Source organism: Manis javanica, chromosome 17, assembly GCF_040802235.1.
Source record: "Manis javanica isolate MJ-LG chromosome 17, MJ_LKY, whole genome shotgun sequence".
Taxonomy (NCBI): Eukaryota; Metazoa; Chordata; class Mammalia; order Pholidota; family Manidae; genus Manis; species Manis javanica.
This window is the reverse complement of record NC_133172.1, coordinates 31456125-31476932: the sequence shown is the minus strand read 5'-3', so window position 1 is coordinate 31476932 and position 20808 is coordinate 31456125. Positions and strand designations below refer to the sequence as shown.

Sequence of the window (20808 nt, the reverse complement as noted above, 5' to 3'; positions counted from 1 at the left end):
CCAGGAAGAGCCCAGTTATCTGCAGTCCTTTTTCTGCCATGGAGGGGTGGCCACATGGTAGAGGAACATTTGGGGGTAACCTCTCATCCTGCCCAGGCCCCTGGTGATTTATTTGCCAAGCACAGCAAACCCACTTCATTCACCGGCCCTTAGGAGGAACAACCCAAACCATCTGATCATGGATTGTCCCCTGCACTCATCTGGACTAGTCATGGCTGTGGCCTCCAGAGACTTCCTCACAAGCTGAGCCATGGAGGGGGGACATGACCTTCCTGGTTCAGCAGGCCTGCCCTTGGGCTTCCTTGGCCTGGAGCTTCTCGGGGTGGGCTTTATTCTTGCATGCACTCCTCCTTCCCTCCCCCCTCCCTCCCTCTCTTCCTTTTGGCACCAAGGGCTCATACTTGCTGGCTGAATGGGTCGGGAGGGGGGCACATGTGAGAGGGAATGAATGAATCTGACAATTGGAGAGACCCACAGTCGCTGCTCTCTGTTGGCATGGACCTGGAGTGGAGCTGAGATGGGGGTTTTAGGGTCATGTCCCCTCAGAAGACCCCATTCCCTGTGGTCTCTTCTGGCCTGTGGTGAGGCCAAACTCCCCAGTCCTGTCTACCCCCAGACTTAACCCCATTCTTCCAGGGTGTTTCCATGCTGAATACTTGCTTTGGGGCCCAGTATTGTGGCCCACACTGAGGACACACAGAGTCCCCAGGTTTCCCAAAACACTGGGGGAAAATCCCACTGGTCTTGTCAGCAGGTGCTGGAGACTGAGCAGGGACCTTGCCCTGGGAGCCTGAAGCTCCCAGCACCAGCTCTTCCAACTGTTTCTTTATTCACTTGCTCAGTAAGCATTTGCTTAGTGCCAATCACAGTCATAATAAAAGTTCAGTTCTTAGGCACCCCCTCTGTGCTGGGCCCTGTGCTGGGTGGGAAGGATCCAGGACCTCTGAGTCACCTTTGGTTCTTTGTCCCTTCTGCCCCAGTAGAGTGCTTGGCATGTATTGTTTTGCAACCTTGGCCATTTGTTCAACAGATGCTTCCTAAGCACTTACTCTTTGCTGGCCATGGGACCTCACAGGTGGACAAAACACATCCTGGCCCTCTGGGTGCTCACAGTGCAATGGGGAGCAAACAAGCCAGTCAGCCATGGCAAACCCTGTGCTGACCATCCACATGCTTCTAACACAAGCTTGGCAGCCTGGGGAGGCCCGAACTCATTCTGCAGTGGGAAGAGAACGCTTCTCAGAAGAGGAGACATTCGAACTGAGTCCTCAAGGTTGGGAGGGTGTTCCAGGTGGGGGGAACAGCACAGGCAAAGGCCTAGAGGCCAGGCCAGGCCCTTTAGGGGAGCTGCAGGTGTGTTTCATGCCAAGGGAGGAGCTGAGACAGCTGAGCCCCCTGTGGTTCATCTTGGCTGCGTCGCTGAGGGTTGGGCCTCAGTGCTGATTGCTCTTCCAGATGCCAAGGAAGGCCCATCATCTCAGGAGCAAAGGTTGTCTTCAGAAAGGTTGGATGATTTGAATGCCAGTACCACCCTTTCCCCTTCATAAAGACCCACCTCCATGGGCAGTGCCACCAGTGTCTGCAGGGGGTGGCTTCACAACCACCCAGGCTTAGTTAAGCATAGTAACCTCTGCTCTTTGGAATGGGTCTTCAAGAATTCTGATGATCTCCATTTTTCTGCCCCCACCCTGAAAAGGCAGCTGTGGGATCACCTGGGGCTTGTGTGCTTAGGGCGGATGAGGAATTCCTCAGTCATCCCTGAGCACCAGACTTGGTGGGAGCAATGTCTCCTGCTTGACCATTAGGTCCTTAGGGTGAGTAAATAGATGAGAAAGTAGGTGGGTGGGTGGAAAAGAATGGATGGATGGTTGGATGGATGGATGGGTGGGTGAATGAATTGGTGGATGGGTGGATGGGTGTGTGTGTGTATGTGTGTGTAGATGGATAGATGGGTAGAGGATAGGTGGATGCATGGGTAGCTGGTTGTCTGGATGGGTGGATGGGTGTGTGTGTGCATGTAGATGCATGGTGGGTGGGTGGAAGGATGGGTAGATAGATTTGAGTATGCGTCCAGCAGGGCAGCTCCCTCAGCTCCCTTTCCATGGTTCTGCCACGTGCTCTCACACTGGAATGGGGCAGCTCCCCTGGGGAGAGCAGAGGAGCAGCTCGCTTGCAGTGTAGCCTGTATCCCTTTGACCCAGCCTGAAGGGCTGGGTTCAGAGGCTGGTGGGAAGAGAATGGCCCAGAGAGACCTGCGAGGTGACCAGTCAGTCTGCGAAGTCTTTGGCCAGGACCTCTAGGAACTTTTGCTTCCTGCTCTTTTCTGTCTCCTGACTAATTCCTTTCTTTTTGGCTTCCAAACAGAAAAAGACATACCAGTGCATCAAGTGCCAGATGACCTTTGAGAACGAGAGAGAGATCCAAATCCATGTTGCCAACCACATGATAGGTAAGAGAGCATTTCTGCCACCTGTGCTGGGGCCACACTACTGGGGCTTGAAATGAGCGGCTCCCATCGTCATTTCAGTGGCTTTTAGGGTAAAGGATGGAGTCACTGCTACTGTTTCTGAGACATTTCAATTTTTGACAGGAATATCAGAGCTGGAGTACTTTCTCCATCCAAGCCTTCTTGTCGTGGCTCCACTCGCATTACAATCAGACTTTTGACAATCCCTTCCATTTCCCAGCATAAATTTCCCTCCATTTCTGAAACGAAGTGCTTTCCAGTTGTCAAGCACTCAGGGGCAATTATGCTTCAATTTCATATGTCATGACATTGAATAGATTTAACCGCTCACATTTCCCCACTAAATGTGATGAATTCCTCAGGCACATTGTCAAAACAGAATGCTTACAAAGTCATTTGGGTACTTTTCCTATTCCTCTTCAAGAGGTTTTGAGCTTTGGAAAAATTCAGACTTTCTAGAAGGGGAGCTTTCAAAGTTCCATAGGGTTCCTGCTTGGCCCAGGGAAAGGCGGGCAGCTGTGAGGTCTTGCCAGCTTCTGGAGACAGGTCTCCTTGGCAACTGGGGATGCCCTCGCTGTGAGAGGGCACAGCTGGATTTCTGGTAGGCATGGGGCTGGCCCAGTGGGGTGGCGTATTTGTCAGTAAGGCCTCAGAGCTTATGGAACCCTGGTTACCTGGGTCTGGTGGAAGTGGGATTCACCTTCTCCAAGACCCTGGCAGCCAAGCAGTGAGACTTTAGTCATGGATTGATCATCCTGACTCTTACCCTCACTTCACTTTTCTTCCTCTAACATCTTTTCATTAGTCTTAACAACAGACATGCCAACAGAGCGGTGTTTTACGAAACCCTTGACTACATCCATTAAAAAAATCCTTTAGCTGCAGCATAGCTCAAAGAATTGTCATGAACTGAGCACACCTTTGTATCCGACACCCAGATGAAGAGGAAGACCATTCCCACCTGCCAGAAGGACCCCCTGGTCCCCTCCAGACCCTTCCTCAATCAACAAACATTGTCACCATCCTGGTGCCTAACAGCATAGGCTGCTTTTGCCTGCTTTGCACAAGGTCATATAGTCTCAGCTCATGAGATGAGTCTTTCATCTCATTCATATTAGTGCCTGTAGTTGGACATTGTAATATTCCACGTGTGAACACATCACCATTTATCTCTTTTGCTCTTGATGGGCCACTAGGTAGTTTCCATTTTGGAGTTATTTCGAATAGTGTGCTGTACTCTCTGAAGATTTTTGTATGTGACTTTTGGTGAACATATGCATGCAGTTTTAATGCACATCTCTAAGGCTGGAATTGGTGGGTCATAAGATATGAGCAGGTTCACCTTCAGTAGATACAAATAACTTTCCTAAGCAGTTGTGTGAAATCATGCTCCTACCACCAGAGTGAGAATTGCTCCACATCTGTGCCATCATCCATGTTTTCCATAAAAAGACTGGTTGCAGAGGCCCTTCTTCAGTGAAGCTGTGCTCAGCATGGTGGTCCCTGGCCCCCACCCAGCTGCAGCCTTGCTGTGCTCCATGGGCCTGGGTGCCCAGGGCCTTGGACTGGCTCCCCTGAAGGGACCGATCCCAATCGTGTGATCTGTGGGGCTCATCCGAGGGTGAGGACACGAGGAGCTCACAGCGGGCAGGTATTGCCCCAGGAGTTCAGCCTGACAGGGAGATTGGTGGCTTTTTAATTTCTTCTGTTTGAAAGTACCCTGCTGAAGAAGAAGAAAACTACCCTGTCAGTCACAGGCTGCTGAGAATACTTTCATGGGAGTGTCAAGGAGGTGAAGATGAAGATATCTAAAAATGTTTGCTTTTGTAGCAGGTGTTAATGTGTGTTCCTGTTTGTAAGCATGAAGGGCGAGAGCCTGGCTAATTGGACCGCAGTGATTTCAAAGGTGCCTCCCCCTCCCTTCTCTCTTCCACCTTTCCTTTTGTGCAGAGCCACAAGCCACAAGCTGTGTGTCCTCAGGTGGAAGGCGAGGGATTTCCTCTGTGAAAGGACAGTTTGATGTGCACTGGGGCCTTTGTGTGAGCAGAGGGCCTGGCTTCTGTGGGAAGGAGCCCTGTCTACTGGCTGGACAGGGCCCCTCACCCAAGCCGGCTCTGCAGTGCTGTGAGCTGGCCTTGTTCGTGGACATGTGGGAGCTGGAGGCCTGAGGAGCAGGCAGCAAGGAGCTGTCTTAGAGCCTGGGATTGCAGAAAGGGCTGTACAGGCTCTTGGTACGTGGCCATGAGGCATGGGCTAGGGAGCCCCGTGTGAGCCATGCTTCTGGTGGCAGGGAAATACCTCCTCTCACTCTAACCGGTCTTTCCTATCTGCTTGCCTTCCCCTGGCCTCATCACATCCAGCTATCCAAGGACATTGTCTGAGTGCCCGCTGCATGTAGAGAGCTGCAGTGGTCTCTGTGGGTGTTAGAGGGCAAAGGGGACATGGCCTCTGCCTTTGGAGGCCGTACAGCATCTCATAGAGGACACCATAGTACACACAGCATGCGGTGAAGGGAGGTCACATTGGGTAAGGATGCTGACAGCTGCCGTGCACTGGACTCTACCACATGCCAGTATTTCATGTAGGTGCTAGTTCCTGTCTTACAGAGGAAGTTTAATGACTACCTAAGTTTTTCGAGCCTGGAAGTAGCAGAGCCAGGGTCTGAATAAAAACCAGGCTCTCCACTATGCATGACTCCCCTCCAGGGCCTGTGGTGGGAGAGACCCTGTGCTGCCCTCAGGGCTCCCTGCCCAGGGGAAGATGATGGGCATCCAGGTAAGCATGGTGCAGTGAGATTGGTGCTCCTGGTACAGGGACCACTTAATCCCAAGAGGTCCATCAGAAAGGCCTGGGTGTTGAAGGATGAGGAGGAGTTTTCTCTGGCAGGCCCATGCCTGGCAGAGGGAGTAGCCTTGGCAAGGAGGGACAGTCACCAGAGAAAAAGGCCCTCAGAGGGCTCAATGTAAGGAAGACAGGGTCCTCGAAGGATGTGTTGTTAGACTGGGAATACAGGGAGTAGCTCTTGCAAGAGGACTATGGGGTGACCAAAGCTCAGAGGCAGGAGCAGAGGACATGAGTTTGGAGGGCCAGAGGAGCTCACCCAGGCCCGAGGGGAACCTACCTCATGGTGGCATCGTGGGCAGAAGGTGGGAGGTGGCTTGGAGTAGGGCCACAGAGGGCCTTGAATGCCAGGTTAAGGGATTTGGGGTGACCCAGAAGGCCAGGATCCAAATCTGGGGGCTCTTTGGCTGATGTTTTATTTGGCTCCTCTTGAAAAATCAGAAGAGGTGGCAGCCAGGGCCCCATTCCCACGTGGCACAGTTGATGGGCATTAGGCAGCAGATGGGACCGTGTGCCCCCAGATGCCATGGTTCCCACTAGTTCCTACTGTATTTTAGGGAGATGCTTTGCTTATGTGTGTCTGCAGCCTGGTCCCTGCTTATACACCAGGGAGCCACTGAAGGTTTTGGAGCAGCATATGGCCTGGAAATGGCAGTGCTTTAGGGAGCTTTTATCTGGCTGCAGTGTTGAGGAAGAAGGGTAGAGAACAGAGACCTGCCTGGTCTGGTCTAGAAGTGAGGAGAGAGGTGTTATAACTTATATTTGGCTTCTCTGTGCACCTAGTTGACCCTGGCAGTGTGGGGAAAGTGGCAGGGGTGACAGTGGGAGGCATGAATTGTAGAGCCTGGCTGGGGGCTGGCTCTGCAGTCCCAGTAAAAACTGCTGGGCCCAGTATCCCTGTGGACAGCTTTCCCTGCTAAATGGCCTGAGCCCAGAGTGGCTGCCTGGAGCTGGCGGGGGTAAAAGTACCCCTTAGTGGCACCAGGGGGATGCAGCAGGGAGAAGTGGCACTGTTCAGCTTGGCGGCCTTCTCATAAACTTGGGATATGGGGGGTCTGAGGCAGGCCTCCCCAGGGGCCCAGGCTGCTGGAGACTTCCCCTGGGAGACACTAAGCTGGCCTTTTTATAGCGGGGGGCTTTGTCCGTGGCACTGCAGCCTGCAGACCCTGGGAGTTATGATGACTCAGGGACGTGTCTCCTTGGAAACATTTCCCGGCACCCTCTCCTAGCCGCTGCTGGTGAGGGAGTTATTTGGAGCTGAGAGAAAGGCAAGGGTCTTTGGAAACCTTTTCAACAGCACGATCTCCTTTGAAATCCCCCTATGGAGAATGAGGCCCCCTTGACTGGACTTCCTCCAGCATTTGAAATGGTTTTAGACACCCCATCCCCCAGCAGGCACATCAAACACTTGGCGCCATCCACAGCTCTGTTCTGCGGCCTCCTGCCAGGACAACCTGGCTCCACCCAGCCACCCCTTCTGCACCTCTCACTGTCACCCACCCCTCCAGATTCTGAAAGGATGTCCCCCCTCAGAAAATGGCTCTGCAGGAGGCCCTGCCTTGGGCTCCCCGGGGCCTGCTGAGCCTGAGCTGAAGGAGGGCTTGTGGGGGGCCTGGCTCAGAGGCAGGTCTCCTCTCAACGGTGGGGAGAGGGGAAGTGTCTTCCCGTGTGTGTTGAACATGTATGTACATGGCAAGCTCAGCCCTCCTCAGGCACCTGGGGCTTCAGACCCCGAGGAAGCTGATTTGCTGGGGGAGACCAGCCCTCTTCTCAAATGCTCAGCTCCTGTCTGCTGGATGAGGGGTCTGAGAACTTGTCCTTGAAATAATGAACTTGCTCTGACCCAGGTTGGCCTCAAGGGAGTGACTCAGCCTCTGGGCCCTGTTGTGCTTCCGCAGGGCTTCATGGACCTCTGGGGGTGGCCCAAAGAGGATCAGGGCTGGGAAGGGACACTCCTTGGGGAAGCTTGTCAGGAACATTCACCCTCTGTGTCCTTGGAAAGTGGTTGTGGACCCTCTGGCAGGCAGCCAGGCCAGAGTCAGCCCTGTCCCGGTGGGGCATTAGTCATTCAGGAGACGTTATTTTCTTGGTCACGTCAGCTCCTTTCTCCGGGTGCCTCTTAAAGGCTGGGTTTTGCTGTCAGAGGTGAAGAAATTGGGGGCATTTGGAAGGTCAGCCTCTCTTCCTGCTCAGGCCTGTAAGATGTCCCTGTGCTGGGCTGGTCATTCTTGTCTGTTCTTCCACCCAGCCCTTCCCCTCACTATGACAGGATAGGCCCTGGGTCCACGTATGTGTGTGTGTGTGTGTGTGTGTGTGTGTGTGTGTGTGTGTTGGGGAGGGAGATTTTCTGCCTTCTAATCTTTAGGAAGAACATCCCTGGAGATGGATTGAAAGCCACCTTGCAGACCAGGTACCACTCCTTCTGCAGCTATTTGCCTGCTCAGGACCCTTGCTAAAGACCTGGCCTGTAGCTTTTCAGAGTGGAAACAAGGTCTGGTGTGGACATCAGTGTCTCACCCTTGCACAAGGGAAATATGAAACCCCTCAAGTATAACTGAAGAGAAAAACACATGAAAAGGAAAAGGAAAGGGGGTTCCTGTTTACTTTCTGCTGAGAACACCGGCTATCTTAGGCTCTTTCATGGAGCTTTTGATTCAGGTAATACCAGACCCAAAACATCTGTCTAACCTTAATATGTGATAAAAATGTCTCCTTCTCCTCCTGGAGATCACATTTCAAGTTCTGGAACTGTTCTGTTACAATAACAAGCCTGTACAGAGAACCTATAATCCAATACTGTTTCTTTTTCCTTTTCCTTTTGCAAAACCCCAAAGTCAGGCATAATCACTTGACCTTACCAGTCCCCTAGGGCAAGAGGACTCAGTTTCCCTGCCTTTGAATCTCATTGATTGGTTTAAGGAAGCTGTTGATCACGCACTTCAGTTTATGGAGAATCTATCAGTTCTGGATTTTAAAATAGTGGAAATTTTCTTGTTTACATAGATTTCTTCCCTTCTTTTTTAAGAGGGGGAAAAGTTTGTATAGGTAGGATTTCCTCTAAATAGTAAACACAGTTCACTAAACACAATTGAGATCCTTGGTGTGCTTGGTGAGGGACCTCCAGCCCAGTTAGGGAGATGGTAACCTAAAAAGAAAATATAATATATTTTATCATAATATCACAAGTATAAGATAAGGAAGCTCAAAGGTCAAGTATGCTGCCCAACTGGGGCATCCAGGAGAGCTTCCTGGAGGAGGTAATACCTAATCAGTGTTTTAGAAGGTGGGAAGTAAGGTGGGAGGGGCATTCCAGACAGAGAAAATAGCATAAATAAATTGATAGAGAAGAGTAGGAAGAGGCCCATGTAGTAGGCAGGGAAACTATAGATGCTGAGTATTACTAGAATCAATTGTGAGCAAGAGGTGCGTGGACCACAGAAAAGATAGTGTAGTAGAGTAGGTGAGAGAAGATGAAGATGTTGGCTAAGAGGTCATGGGCTGGAGAAACAGATAAGAGGCAAAACCAGTAGGACTGGGCAATTAAAGATTTGTTAGGAGAGGTTAAGAATGACTTCAAGGTCTCAAGTGACTAGGTTTTGGTTTACAGCTGGAGGTGAGATCATGTCCGAAGAAGAGCTATTGGGGGCTGGAAAAAGATGATGATGCTAGTAATGATCGGTGACATCTAATGAGGCTTAGTAATGATATCAACCAGGCCTTGTTACTGATATTGACACATGTTATACTCATGCCGCAACTTATGAGGGGGCACTGTTTTTGCCCCCTTCATCCATGAGGAACTGAGGGGACTTATCCAACATCTGTAAGTTGCAGAGGGGTGATTTGAACTCAGGCAGCATGATTCCTCTTAAATCCTGCACCTGAAGGCTCATCACATTTGTTGAGCTTGAGTTCATTCATGAGTTGACCTTGCATGATATGTGATGGATGATCTGAGTGTTGGTGTCCCCCCAGCAGTTGGCCATGTGGGGAGAGAGGCTTGGGCTGGAGAAGGGAACTGGAAGCGCTGGCATAGATGGCGAAGGCAGCTGGGAGGAATGAGGAGCACGGAGAACGTGGTGTCATCAGTGCCCAGATTCTAGAGTGCCTCTGGGCAACAGTGCAAAAAGCGACAGAGAGGCCCACGGCGGGTGCTGAAGAGGGTTTGCTGGACTGTCCTGGGCAAGAGCAGTGCAGGAATCAGAGGAAGGAATGAGTTGACAGGGGTTGGAGTGACTAGCAGTGTAGACTTGACTTTCCAGGTGCCAGGCTGGGAAGGGAAGGTGAGAAGCAGGAACCAGAAGGATCTGGGGATCACAGAAAACTTTTGTATTTTTTTTTTTTTTTTTTTTTTTTTTGAGAGGGCATCTCTCATATTTATTGATCAAATGGTTGTTAACAACAATAAAATTCAGTATAGGGGGGTCAATGCTCAATGTACAATCATTAATCCATCTCAAGCCTAATTCTCGTCAGTCTCCAATCTTCTGAAGCATAACGAACAAGTTCTTACATGGTGAACGAATTCTTACAGAGTGAATAAATTCTTACATGGTGAACAGTATAAGGGCAGTCATCACAGAAACTTTCGGTTTTGATCATGCAATATGACCTATAAACCATCAGGTCAAATATGAATATTCATTTGATTTTTGTACTTGATTTATATGTTGATCCCACATTTCTCCTATTATTATTATTATTTTTATTTTTAATAAAATGCTGAAGTGGTAGGTAGATGCAAGATAAAGGTAGAAAACATAGTTTAGTGCTGTAAGAAGGCAAATGTAGATGATCAGATGATCAGGTGTGTGCCTATGGACTAAGTATTAATCCAGGCTAGACAAGGGCAGCAAGACATCCACGGATGCAGAAGATTTCTCTCAAAGCAGGGGGGGTGAGGTTCTGAGCCTCACCTCTGTTGATCCCCAAATTCTCACCTGATGGCCCCCCTGCGACTGTGCCTGTCTTAGGTTGTTCCTCCCTTGAGGAATCTTACCCGTCTCTGGCTAACCAGTCATCTTCCGGGGCCATACAGGGAAATGTAAAGTTGGTAAGTGAGAGAGAAGCCATATTGTTTGCAAAGGTTAGCTTTTTACTTCTTTGCAGATTTATGCCCTGTGGCTTCTATGCCCAGCACTTGTCTCGAGGTATCTTTACCACCTGGAGGAATTATGATACTCGGTAAATTCGATATGAGGCATGAATTCTATTTAAAGTTTGTAATTAGGAAGGAAGAAGAAAAGCTATAGATGTAGCATATGAAGGAAACTTGGGAGGATTGATTATTTCTTTGACATATCTTCTTGTATAGTACCTTAAGTATGTATAGGTTTTAAACTACTAACTAATTTGCACACACATATTGACATAATAGGAATACGGTGACATAAACAAAGCAAATCTATAATTACCAGCCATCTCCAGTGAAGCCAAGAAAACCATTTAGGCACCCTAGGCATTTGTGAAAATTTATCTATGATATGATGGATATTTTCCAACTGTACTTGAACCATCAGACAAATTAAAGCAGCCCATTTCTGGGATCTGTTCACATCCCATATGTTCTTTTAACCATAGATAGTCTATAGTCATGAGATTTTGGGGTGCTACAACTTGCACCCCTCCCAACTCCTGGTTGAGTTCCAACAGTACAGATCCAGTCAAATTCGTTGTCTCACTGTATGCACATGCCAGCCTAGACATCTCCCTCCTCCTTCTCATGGCAAGTCCAGGAGATGGTGGGCTGGATGCAGCCACAACCGCAGCATCGTCCGGATCCCTGTGGAGGCTTTTTGATGATCATCCCCCGGCACGAGTCCTCCAGAGAGTGCTGATGCCGGAAGCTCCTCCTCATATCGTATCTTAGTTCATTTTCTGGGTATCCAAGCTAGGCCTTGATCTTCTGTGTAGAAACAAACAGACCCTTTGCCCACACTTTGACATGCCCTCTATACCACTGTGCAGAACTCATTGGAGGTCAGCACACAGTAACTGCTTTTTTTTTTTTTTTTTAATTAAGAGAAAGGAATATTATCAGAAAAGAGTACCTCCATAGCTGATCATCTGACACCCTTTAAGTGATCAACATTAAGGATATTTAAAGCATGCGTTGATCTTTGATTTACCAATAGTTTTATCCTGTTAAGGAGTAATCCCCCTTTTCTTTCTTTCTTTCTTTTTTTTTTTTTTTAATTTTTAATCTACACTTACCTGAAGAATACTATGTTTACTATGCTCTCCCCTATATCAGGTCCCCCCTAACAACCACATTACGGTTACTGTCCATCAGCTTAGCAAAATGTTGTAGAGTCAAAACTTTTGTATTTTTAAGAGGGAGACACCAGAATATTTTTCCAGTCCTATGGGAGAGCACCACGAGGGAGAGGAGGAGGGACAGCAGTGGAGCTAGTCCTGGAGGGGCAGGGACTGGGGCCGTGGCCCAGCCCATAAACATGGCCTTCTCTTCTTGCCCTCCTTTACCATGGGCTTGGCAGCCTGTATTGTTGAGTTGACTTTGTTGAATGCCCTTTATAGTCATTTGGCTGCTTGGGAGCAGCTGATACATGAGCAGTTTCCCTTGTATCTGTTTTTTGGCTGAGCCTTACTGTAGTGATGGCAGAAAACAGGGTCCCATGGCCAGTGGTGGCCCCAGGGCTTGGCTTCCTCTGCTTTGAGTTCCCAGTAAGTGCCAGAGTCTCACATTGGGCTCCAGACACCCAGCCAGGCCTTCCTTCCTCATGTGTCCTTGAGCCCAGGGGGAGGGAATGAAAGTCTCCCCCAACTGCAGACCCTCCCTTGGGGGAGTTGGCATGGCCATCACTGGCTTTCCAGTCTCACAGGTGCCCTGCCTGGTTAGGTTCCAGCTCCTCTGCCTGGGGAAACTGGGGTGGGGAGAAGGGAAGTGATTTCCCAAAGACACAGTACACTGTGAGCCTGGGTTAGAGGGAGAATCTGAGGTCATTGATGGGAGCGTTTTCTATACAGAGACTCCTTTTGGAAGTTACTGATTATGGTTTCTCTAATCTTTATTAAGCACCAACTGTTTACTCATTTGGCTATGGATGTGGTTATTAATGAGAAATAGAGTGTGCACATGTGTGCATGTACACATGCAGAATGGAGAAGACTTCAGTGAATCGCAGCAGTTAAGAGCACTCCCAGCTCACGGTTGTGTCACTTTATGGCTATGTAAGTTATTTCACTTTTGTATGCTTCAGCTGCCCATCTATAAAATACCCCCATCCTAATAGCACATAGCAATTTAGGCAGGACTCTTTCAGTGGCAAGTTAGAAACCCAACTCACATTGACTAAAGCAAAAAAAAGGGAATTATTGGCTCACGTAACTGAAAAATTCCAGGATAGCTTGGGTAACAGGCTTCAGGCATTGGATCCAGGGGTTCCAACAAAGTCACCACCAATCTGTCTTCTGTCGCTTCACTCCACTTCCTATTTGTTGTCTTCATTCCCTGGTGCAAGATGACAACCAGTAGCTCCAGGCCTAGAGTCCCAGCAGAGGGGCATGTGTTTCTCATCAGCAACAAAGACCTCAGGACCAAGGCTCACTGCCTCAGGAGGGTCCTAAAGCCATCCACAAACCAGTCACTGCAGCCAGGGAGATGGAGTGGTTGATTGTGTCCTCCCTGGATGCTGGGGTGGGTCAATCCCCAACAGTGAAAGTGAGGAGGGTGAAAAGAAAAGAAAGAGGGTGCCTATTTCCATAAGAAGGGGGCAGCACAAGCAGAGAGGGTCACCATCCCGAACTTTTGGGGCTGTTAGGAAGATTAAATGAGTTATATATGAAAAGTGCCAGCACACCACCTGGCATGTGAAGTTCTCAGTAAATGGTGGCTATTAACATTAATATTATTAATATTCCTGATATCAGTCCCAGTGGCAGGGACTAATTAAAGGTAATGATAAACATAATGATGGTAATAATGGAGGCTTTGTTTAAAGACAAATGAGCCCTCTGTGGCCATGCTAAGCCTGCATTCCAGGCGCCAACTATCACCTGGCAGCTCCAAGGATGCTGCTGAGAGCTTCCTGGAAGAGGAAGACTGGCCTTCTGCCTTTGTCAAGCTTCAAGGGGCTATGCCTGCAGGATAGATCCAGAAGTACTAGTTTCACTTCCAATGATTATTCATTTATTCATTTACTCTTTCACTCATTTACTCATTCACTCAGGACTTTTTTCTTGAACACCTTCCACATGCCAGGCACTAAGCATGGATGTGGCAGCAAGCCAAACAAAGTCCTGTGACTCTGGAGTTAATGAGGAGCAAGAAAACAAAAGAAATCCTGACTATTTCAAATAGTAATAAGGTCTATGAAGAAAACAAAGGAGGTGCCATGGAGTAGCGAGAGCGGCATGAAAGCAAGAGTCAGAGCAGTTTTGGTTTCAGTCAGATGCATGACTGACCTGGACATTTGATCCTGCTGGTCTGTAGGTCCTTCCCCTGTAGGAAGTGGAGGTCCGAGGCAGTGAGACGATATCATGGTGGCAGGAGCCCCAGGTGCTGAAGGGCTGGCCTGGGGTTAACTGGGTGCTGCTCCTAATGCCTGGAGACCCCCTCTTGGATGTGCTACCGGGCTCCCTCTGGCCTGGAACGTCACCTGGAGACGCAAGCACCCACCCTTTTGACCTTTTTCTGGGTTTTGTGAGATCGCCACAGCAGGTTGTCTTGGAGACTTCCCCAGCTAATGCCTGCCTTTTCCCTCCCTTAAGGCACTGCCCAGCCTGGGGAATCTTTGTGGGGCCCTGGCATCCTTTTGCTGCTCTCTGGTCTCTCTGCCAAAGTCTTCTGTTTCTCTCTGTGTCCACCCTGCCTCTTTCAGTCCACAGTCCCTGGGGGGGCTCCACATGCTTTTAGGGTTTTTGATTTAGCAAATAAAAATACAGAATGGCTAGTTAAATTTAAATTCCCAATAAACAACATATATATTTTTATATGTGTCCCCAATGTTGTATGGAACATACTTATTCTAAAAAATTATTTGTTGTTTATCTGAAATTTAAATTTAACTGGTCATCCTGTATTTTACCTGGCAACCCCATGCCCTCCCCACAGTCCCCATGCCTCAAGCCCATTAGCTTGGAGAAGAACAGTGGTGTTCTACCTCCTTTTCTTCTTTTCAAACTTTTCATGGCCCTTTATGCATCCTTATAACATTTTTAACTTAAACAAATTAAACTTTTTATTTTGAGATCATTGTAGGTTCACATGGAGGTTCACAGGTAGATTTCTACCATACCCTTTATCCACTTTCCCCCAATGTGTCGCAAGTAGGATATGACAGTGATACAGTCAAGGTACACAACATTCCCATCACCTCAAAGATGCCCCATGCTGCCCTTTTATAGCCATAGCCACTTGCATTCCACCCTAACTCTTCCTTAACCCCTGGAATCACTATTCTGTTCTCCAAGTCTACAATTTTTTCATTTCAAGAATGTCATGCAAATAGAGTCATACATATGTTCTCATCTCTGGGATAAATGCCTAGGAGTGCAGTTGCTGGGCTCTTAAGGTTGCATGCTTGACCTTTTAAGAAAATACCAAACTGTGTTCTAGAGTTCCTGTGCATTTCCCACTAGCAATCAATGAGAGATCAAGTTTCTCCACATCCTCCTGAGCATTTGGTTTTTCATTATTTTTTATTTTAGCCAATCTGATAGGTATGTAGTGATAGCTTATTGTGGTTTTAATTTACATTTTCCTAATGATTAATAATGTTGAGCATCTTTTCATGGGCTCATTTGTCATCTGTTTATCCTCTTTGATGAAATGATTCTTTATATCTTTTGCCTATTTTCTAACTGGATTGTCTTTTTACTGTTGAGTTTTAAAAATTCTTTATCTCTTCTAGATACCAGTTCTTTATCAGATATGTGGTCTGTAAATATTTTCTTTCACTTTGTAGCTTGTCTTTTCATCCTTCTTAACAGGATCTTTTGCAGAGTTAAAGTTCTAAATTTTGATGAAGTCTAGTTTATCAGTTTTTCCTTTTATGGCTCATGACTTTGGTACCCAGATTAAGAGCTTTGCCTAACTCTAGATCCCAAAGATTTTTTTTCCTACTTTTTTCAAAGAAGTTTTTAAAATTTTATATTTCACATTTAAGTCCATGATTCATTTTGAGTTAATTTTTATATAAGCTATGAGACAGTTCTTTCTTTTTTTTCTCCTATGAATGTCCAATTACTCCTGCATCATTTGTTGAAAAGACTGTATATAATTCCTCCATTGAATAGTTTCTGCACCTTTGTCAAATATCAGTTGGGCATATTGGTGTGGATCTGTTTCTGGGTCCAACTGATCTATGTGTCTATTCCTCTGTCAATATGACATAGTCTTGATTACTGTAGCTACATAAGTTTTTCAATCAGCTAGGCTAAGTCCTCCTTTTTTATTGCTGTCTTTGAAATCATTTTAGCTATCCTAGGTCTTTTGCCTTTCCATACAAATTTTATAATACTCTTGTCTATATATACAAAAATTGTTGTTATAATTTTAATAGGAGTTGTGTAAAACTATATATTGATTTGGGGAGAATTGACATCTTTACTATGTTGAGTCTTCCAATCCATGAACATGGTATATATTTCTCAATTTATTTAGATTTTTTAAATCTTTCATTATACATACTAGTTTTAGACATGCTTTGATAGATTGACATCTAAATATTTCAGTTTTTGAGTGATTATAAATGGCATTATATTTTTAATTTTGGTGTTCACTTGTTCATCGCTAGCATATAGAAATACATTTGGTTATTGAATGTTGATTTTGTACCCTTTGACTTTACTCAACTCATTTAATTGTAGTAGTGTTTTCTTTTTTTGTATAATTTCCATAGAATTTTTGATAATTGGGTCATATGCAAATAGGAGCAGTTTTATTTATTCCTTTCCTATCTATGTGTCTTTTTTATTTCCTTTTCTTGCTTTCTGCTCTGATTAGAATATCCAGCACTATATTAAAAAAAATGGAGAGAGTGGATATCTTTGCCTTGTTTCTGAACTTGGGGGGAAAGCATTCAGTTTATTATCATTATGTATAAAAATAGGTATAGGGTTTTTGTAGATATATTTTATCATTGAGGAACTTCCCCTCTATTTCTATTTTCTAAGACCTTTTCATCATAAATGGATGTTGGGCTAATTAAAAAATTTTTTTTACTGCATCTATTTATATAACTATGTAATTTTTCTTCTCTAGTTTATTAATATAGTGAATTACATTGATTGATTTTTCAATTATTGAAATAGCCTTGCTTTCTTGGAATATACCCCACTTGGCCATAATGTATAATTCTTTTTGCTAGTATTTTGTTAAAATATTTTTTTGTCTGTTTATGAGTATGTTCTTCTCTTGTTCTGCCTGGTTAGTTTTGGTGTTGGGCAATACTAGCTTCATAAAATAAATTGAGAAGTGGTTCTCTTCTATTTTTCTGAAAGAAATTAGATAGAGTTGGTGTTGATTCTTCTTTAAACATTTGTTAGAATTCTCCAGTGAAATAAACTGGGTCTGGAGATTTACTTTTAGGGAGATTTTAATTATGAAATCAATTTCCTTGATAGTTACAGGGCTATTCAAATGATCTATTTCATGTTCATTGAATTATGGTAGTTTGTGTTTTCTGAGTAATTGGTTTGTTTCATCTAATTTGTCAAACTTATGTATGTTGAGTTCATAGTATTATTTTATTATTTTCCTTTGGATGTCTGTGGGGTCTGTAGTGATATACTTAGGTTATTTCCAATATTGGTAGTTTGTATCTTCTTTTTATTATTATTATTAATCTTATTAATATTGTCAATTTTATTGATTTTTTTCAATGAACCAACTTTAAAAATTTGATTTTCAATATCGGTTTTCTGTTTTCAGTCTAATGGTTCCTGTTCCTATCTTTATTATTTCCTCCCTTCTGCTTGCTTCAAATTTATTTTGCTCTCATTTTTCTACATCTTTGAGGTGGAAGACTTTTCTCTTTTCTAATGTAGGCACTGAGTGCTGTAAATTTCCCTCAGTATTAATTTAGCTGTGTCCCACAAACTTTGATATGTGCTGGTTTTATTTTCATTTAGTTCAATGTATTTTATATAATATTTTGCTTGTGCTTCATCTTTGACTCATTGCTTGGGAGTATGTTGTTTAGTTTCCTAGTGTTTGGAGGTTTTTCTGTTAAAAGTTTCTAGTTTGGTTCCATTCTGATTGGAGAAAACACCATGTATGACTTTTTAATTCTTATAAGCTTGTTGAGATTTGTTTTATGCCCCATGATATGATCCATATTGCTGTGTTTCCCAGGCACTTGAAAATGTGTATTCTGCAGTTTTGGGGGTGACATGTTCAATCAATGTCAGTTAGATATTATTGGTTGATGATGTTGTTGAGTTCTTCTGTATCCTTGTTTTCTGCCTAGTTGACCTATCAATCATTGAGTGAAAGGTATTGAAGTGTTCTACTATAATTATGGATATGTCTATTTCTCCTTTTAGTTCTATTAGCTTTTGTTTCACCTATTTTGCATACACATTTAAGACTGATGTGTTTTCTTGATAGATCAACTCTTTTATCTGTCTCTGGTAATTTTTTTTTCTCTGAAGCCTGCTTTGTCTAGTATTAATATAGCCCTTCTGCTTTTTTTGTTTCTTATTAAGGTTACAAGATGTGTCTTATTCCATCTTTTTGCTTTCAACCTGCCTATGTTGTATTTTAAGTAAGTTCCCTATAGATAGAATACAGGCGGGTCATTTGAGCCTGCTACCCTGCATTCTCTCTCTTAATTTGTATATTTAGACCATTTATATTTACTGTAATTAATGATATGTTAGGGCTTAAGTATGCCACTTTGTATTTTCTTTTCTGTTAGTTTGCTGTGTTTTTCATTTCTGTTTTCTTTATCCTACCTTCCTGTGGGTTACCTGAACATTTTTAAGAATTTCATTTTGATTTATCTGTCATGTTTCTTTTCATACACTTTTAAAAATGATTACTTATGTATTACATAATATAAACATAACTTATCAAAGTCTTCTGGTCATCATTTTTAACAGTTTCAGTAAAGTGTAGAAACCTAACCTCCCTTTATCATCCTACATCTAATGTTTTAAACATTTCTTCTGTATATTTTAGAACCATATCAGATAGTGTTGAATTTTTGCTTCAACATCAAACATAATTTAGAAAGTGCAAAAGGGGTAGAGAAAGTATTGTATTTGTCATATTTTTGTTTACTGTGTTGTTCCTTCCTAATCGTCCAGTATTCCTTCTTTTACCATTTCCATTCTGTTTAGAGAACTTCCTTCAGCTGTTCTTTTAGGATAGGTCTTCTAGTAACAAATTCTTTTAGCTTTCCTTCATCCAAGGATATCTTGATCTCTCCTTCATTCCAGAGTGGGTATTTTGGCTAGATATAGATTCTGGGTTACTAGTTCTTTTCTTTTATACTTGAAAAATGTTGTGCCATTTTCTTCTGGCCTCCCTGGTTTCTGATGAAAGATCCACTGTCATTTGAATTGCTTTTATACTCTAAGGTACCCCTTTTCTTGCAATGCTCACAAGATTTTTCCTTTTTCTTTATTTTTTGAGTACCTTTTTAGTCCACCTCTTTCTCCTCTCCTTTCAAGACTCTAATCACATAAATGGTAAAGTCTCACCAATCCCTGAGGCTCTGTTCTTCTTTTTAAATCTGATTGCTCTCTTTTGCTCAAATTGAGTAATTTTATTGTTCTATCTTCCAGTTCACTGATTCTTTCCCTTGTCTCCTCCCTTCTGCTGTTGAGCCCATCAGTTTTTTTAAAAAAATGTGCTTGCTTTTTTCATTTTCCAAAATTTCCATTTAATGTTTCCTTATATCTTCTATTTCTTTGTCCAAACTATCTCTTTGGTGAGACTTTCTGTGTTTCCATTTCTTTTCACACATTATTCATATTGTTGAAGTATTTTAATTGGTTCCTTTAAATTCTTTGATAGATATCTCTAATCTCTGTCGCCTCAGTTTTGGCATGTATGGATTGTCTTTTTCCATTCATTTCGAGATTCCTGATTCTTTGTGGGACAATGATTTTTGACTGAAGTGGGAAAAATTCCAAGTTTGTCCCCTCATTAGGTCTCCACTTGATACTTCTCTGGCCAATGAGAGGTATGTCTCATTCCTGATCCCCACATGGCCTCCACTGACACCAGGTGGGGATGGGTAGGGGCACCTTGCTGCTGCTGGGTGGGAGTGGCATTCCATCCCAGATGGTCTTTGCTGACACCACGGAGAGGGGCTCTGTTATTGCCCAGCTAGTATGAAAGTCCTGGCTCCCACCTATGCTTTCTCAGACACTGCCTCAACAAGGGGTGGTGAGGATGTGTTGGGTACCTTGTTATAGCCTTGTGAGCATGGAGGTCTAGGTGCCCCCACTCAGTCTTTGCTAGAATGGGCTGGGGGTGCACAGCTTTTTCTGTGGGGTCTGGCTGGAGCAGAGCTGCTATTGTCAAAGGTTTTTTTTTTTTATCTTACCAAGCTGCCCCTTTTCTAGTTCTTTGGCTAGAGAGAGCAGACTTTTCTTGCGGCATTAAAAATTTCATCTGTTGGCATTTCCTGGTTCTTCAGCTCTAGTCTGAGATATCTGAGGCAAAGGGAAAACCCAGGGTACTCACTACCATGTCATTTCTTGGGTCCTGAGGTCCCTGGCTGTTCTGCTTTCTTCTTTCCACCTTCCAGAATCTTCTTATATTTCTTTCATTTATATTATCCAGGGCTTTTAGTTCTATTTAGCTGAAGGAATAGAAAAAACTGTGTCCAGGGAAGAAACCAGGAAGCTGATTAGGCAACTACGAGTCTCAGGGACTTCTAGAAAGCACTGATTTATTCCACAGCAACATCTGTGGTAGGTTGTTGGTCCAATGGCTTGTGAGGAAATTGGAGCTTAGACTGGGGGTTTGTTGCTCAGATCTGGGCCAGGGCCATTCTGAGGACCCTCCTCCATAAGGGGAGAGAACAGTGAGCTATGTGAGACCCCCGACTCACCTGTCAGTGGCAGGCGTGCATCAAGCCTGGCAGTACCCAACATAAAAGTTGATACCTTGCCCTACTTTCAGCATTGCCTTTTGTTGTCTACCCTCTAATGATCATGCTCACTCTTTTTTTATCCTCTAAGAGCTGATGAGGTACACAAGCTTGGGTGGGGTGCTATCTGACATATCAGCTAGGTGCATTGGTAGGGTAAACCAAGGCCTGGGCACACAGGAGCCAGTATTGATACTTTAGGGTTGAGAGATGCAGTGTTCCAGTGTTGGAGAGGTAGGGTGGGGCTGGAAGCTGTTATGGGAATTGAGAGGGGACAGGTCAAGATTTGACTGGTCATCTGGTTGTCTTGTCCCTTCAAAGGAGGTCAGCTTTTGCACAAACCCCTTTTCCCACCTGGGGGAGTCCCCTCTCTCATTGCCTTGGGCAGGGTCTCAGGAAACTGTAATGGATCGTAGTACTTGGATGGATATT

The 20808-nt window shown here is 44.9% G+C and overlaps 1 protein-coding gene across 6 annotated transcripts in view; it reads left to right on the top strand.

Moving 5' to 3' along the window:
• The window catches only part of ZNF423 (zinc finger protein 423), a 319623-nt gene that overhangs the window by 193494 nt on the left and 105321 nt on the right, over positions 1-20808 (top strand). For all 6 annotated transcript variants that reach the window (XM_073225422.1, XM_073225420.1, XM_073225421.1 and 3 more), the window contains one exon: positions 2365-2449. In XM_073225422.1, coding sequence (XP_073081523.1) covers positions 2365-2449 — 85 coding nt within the window. The remainder of the gene's footprint in view (positions 1-2364; positions 2450-20808) is intronic.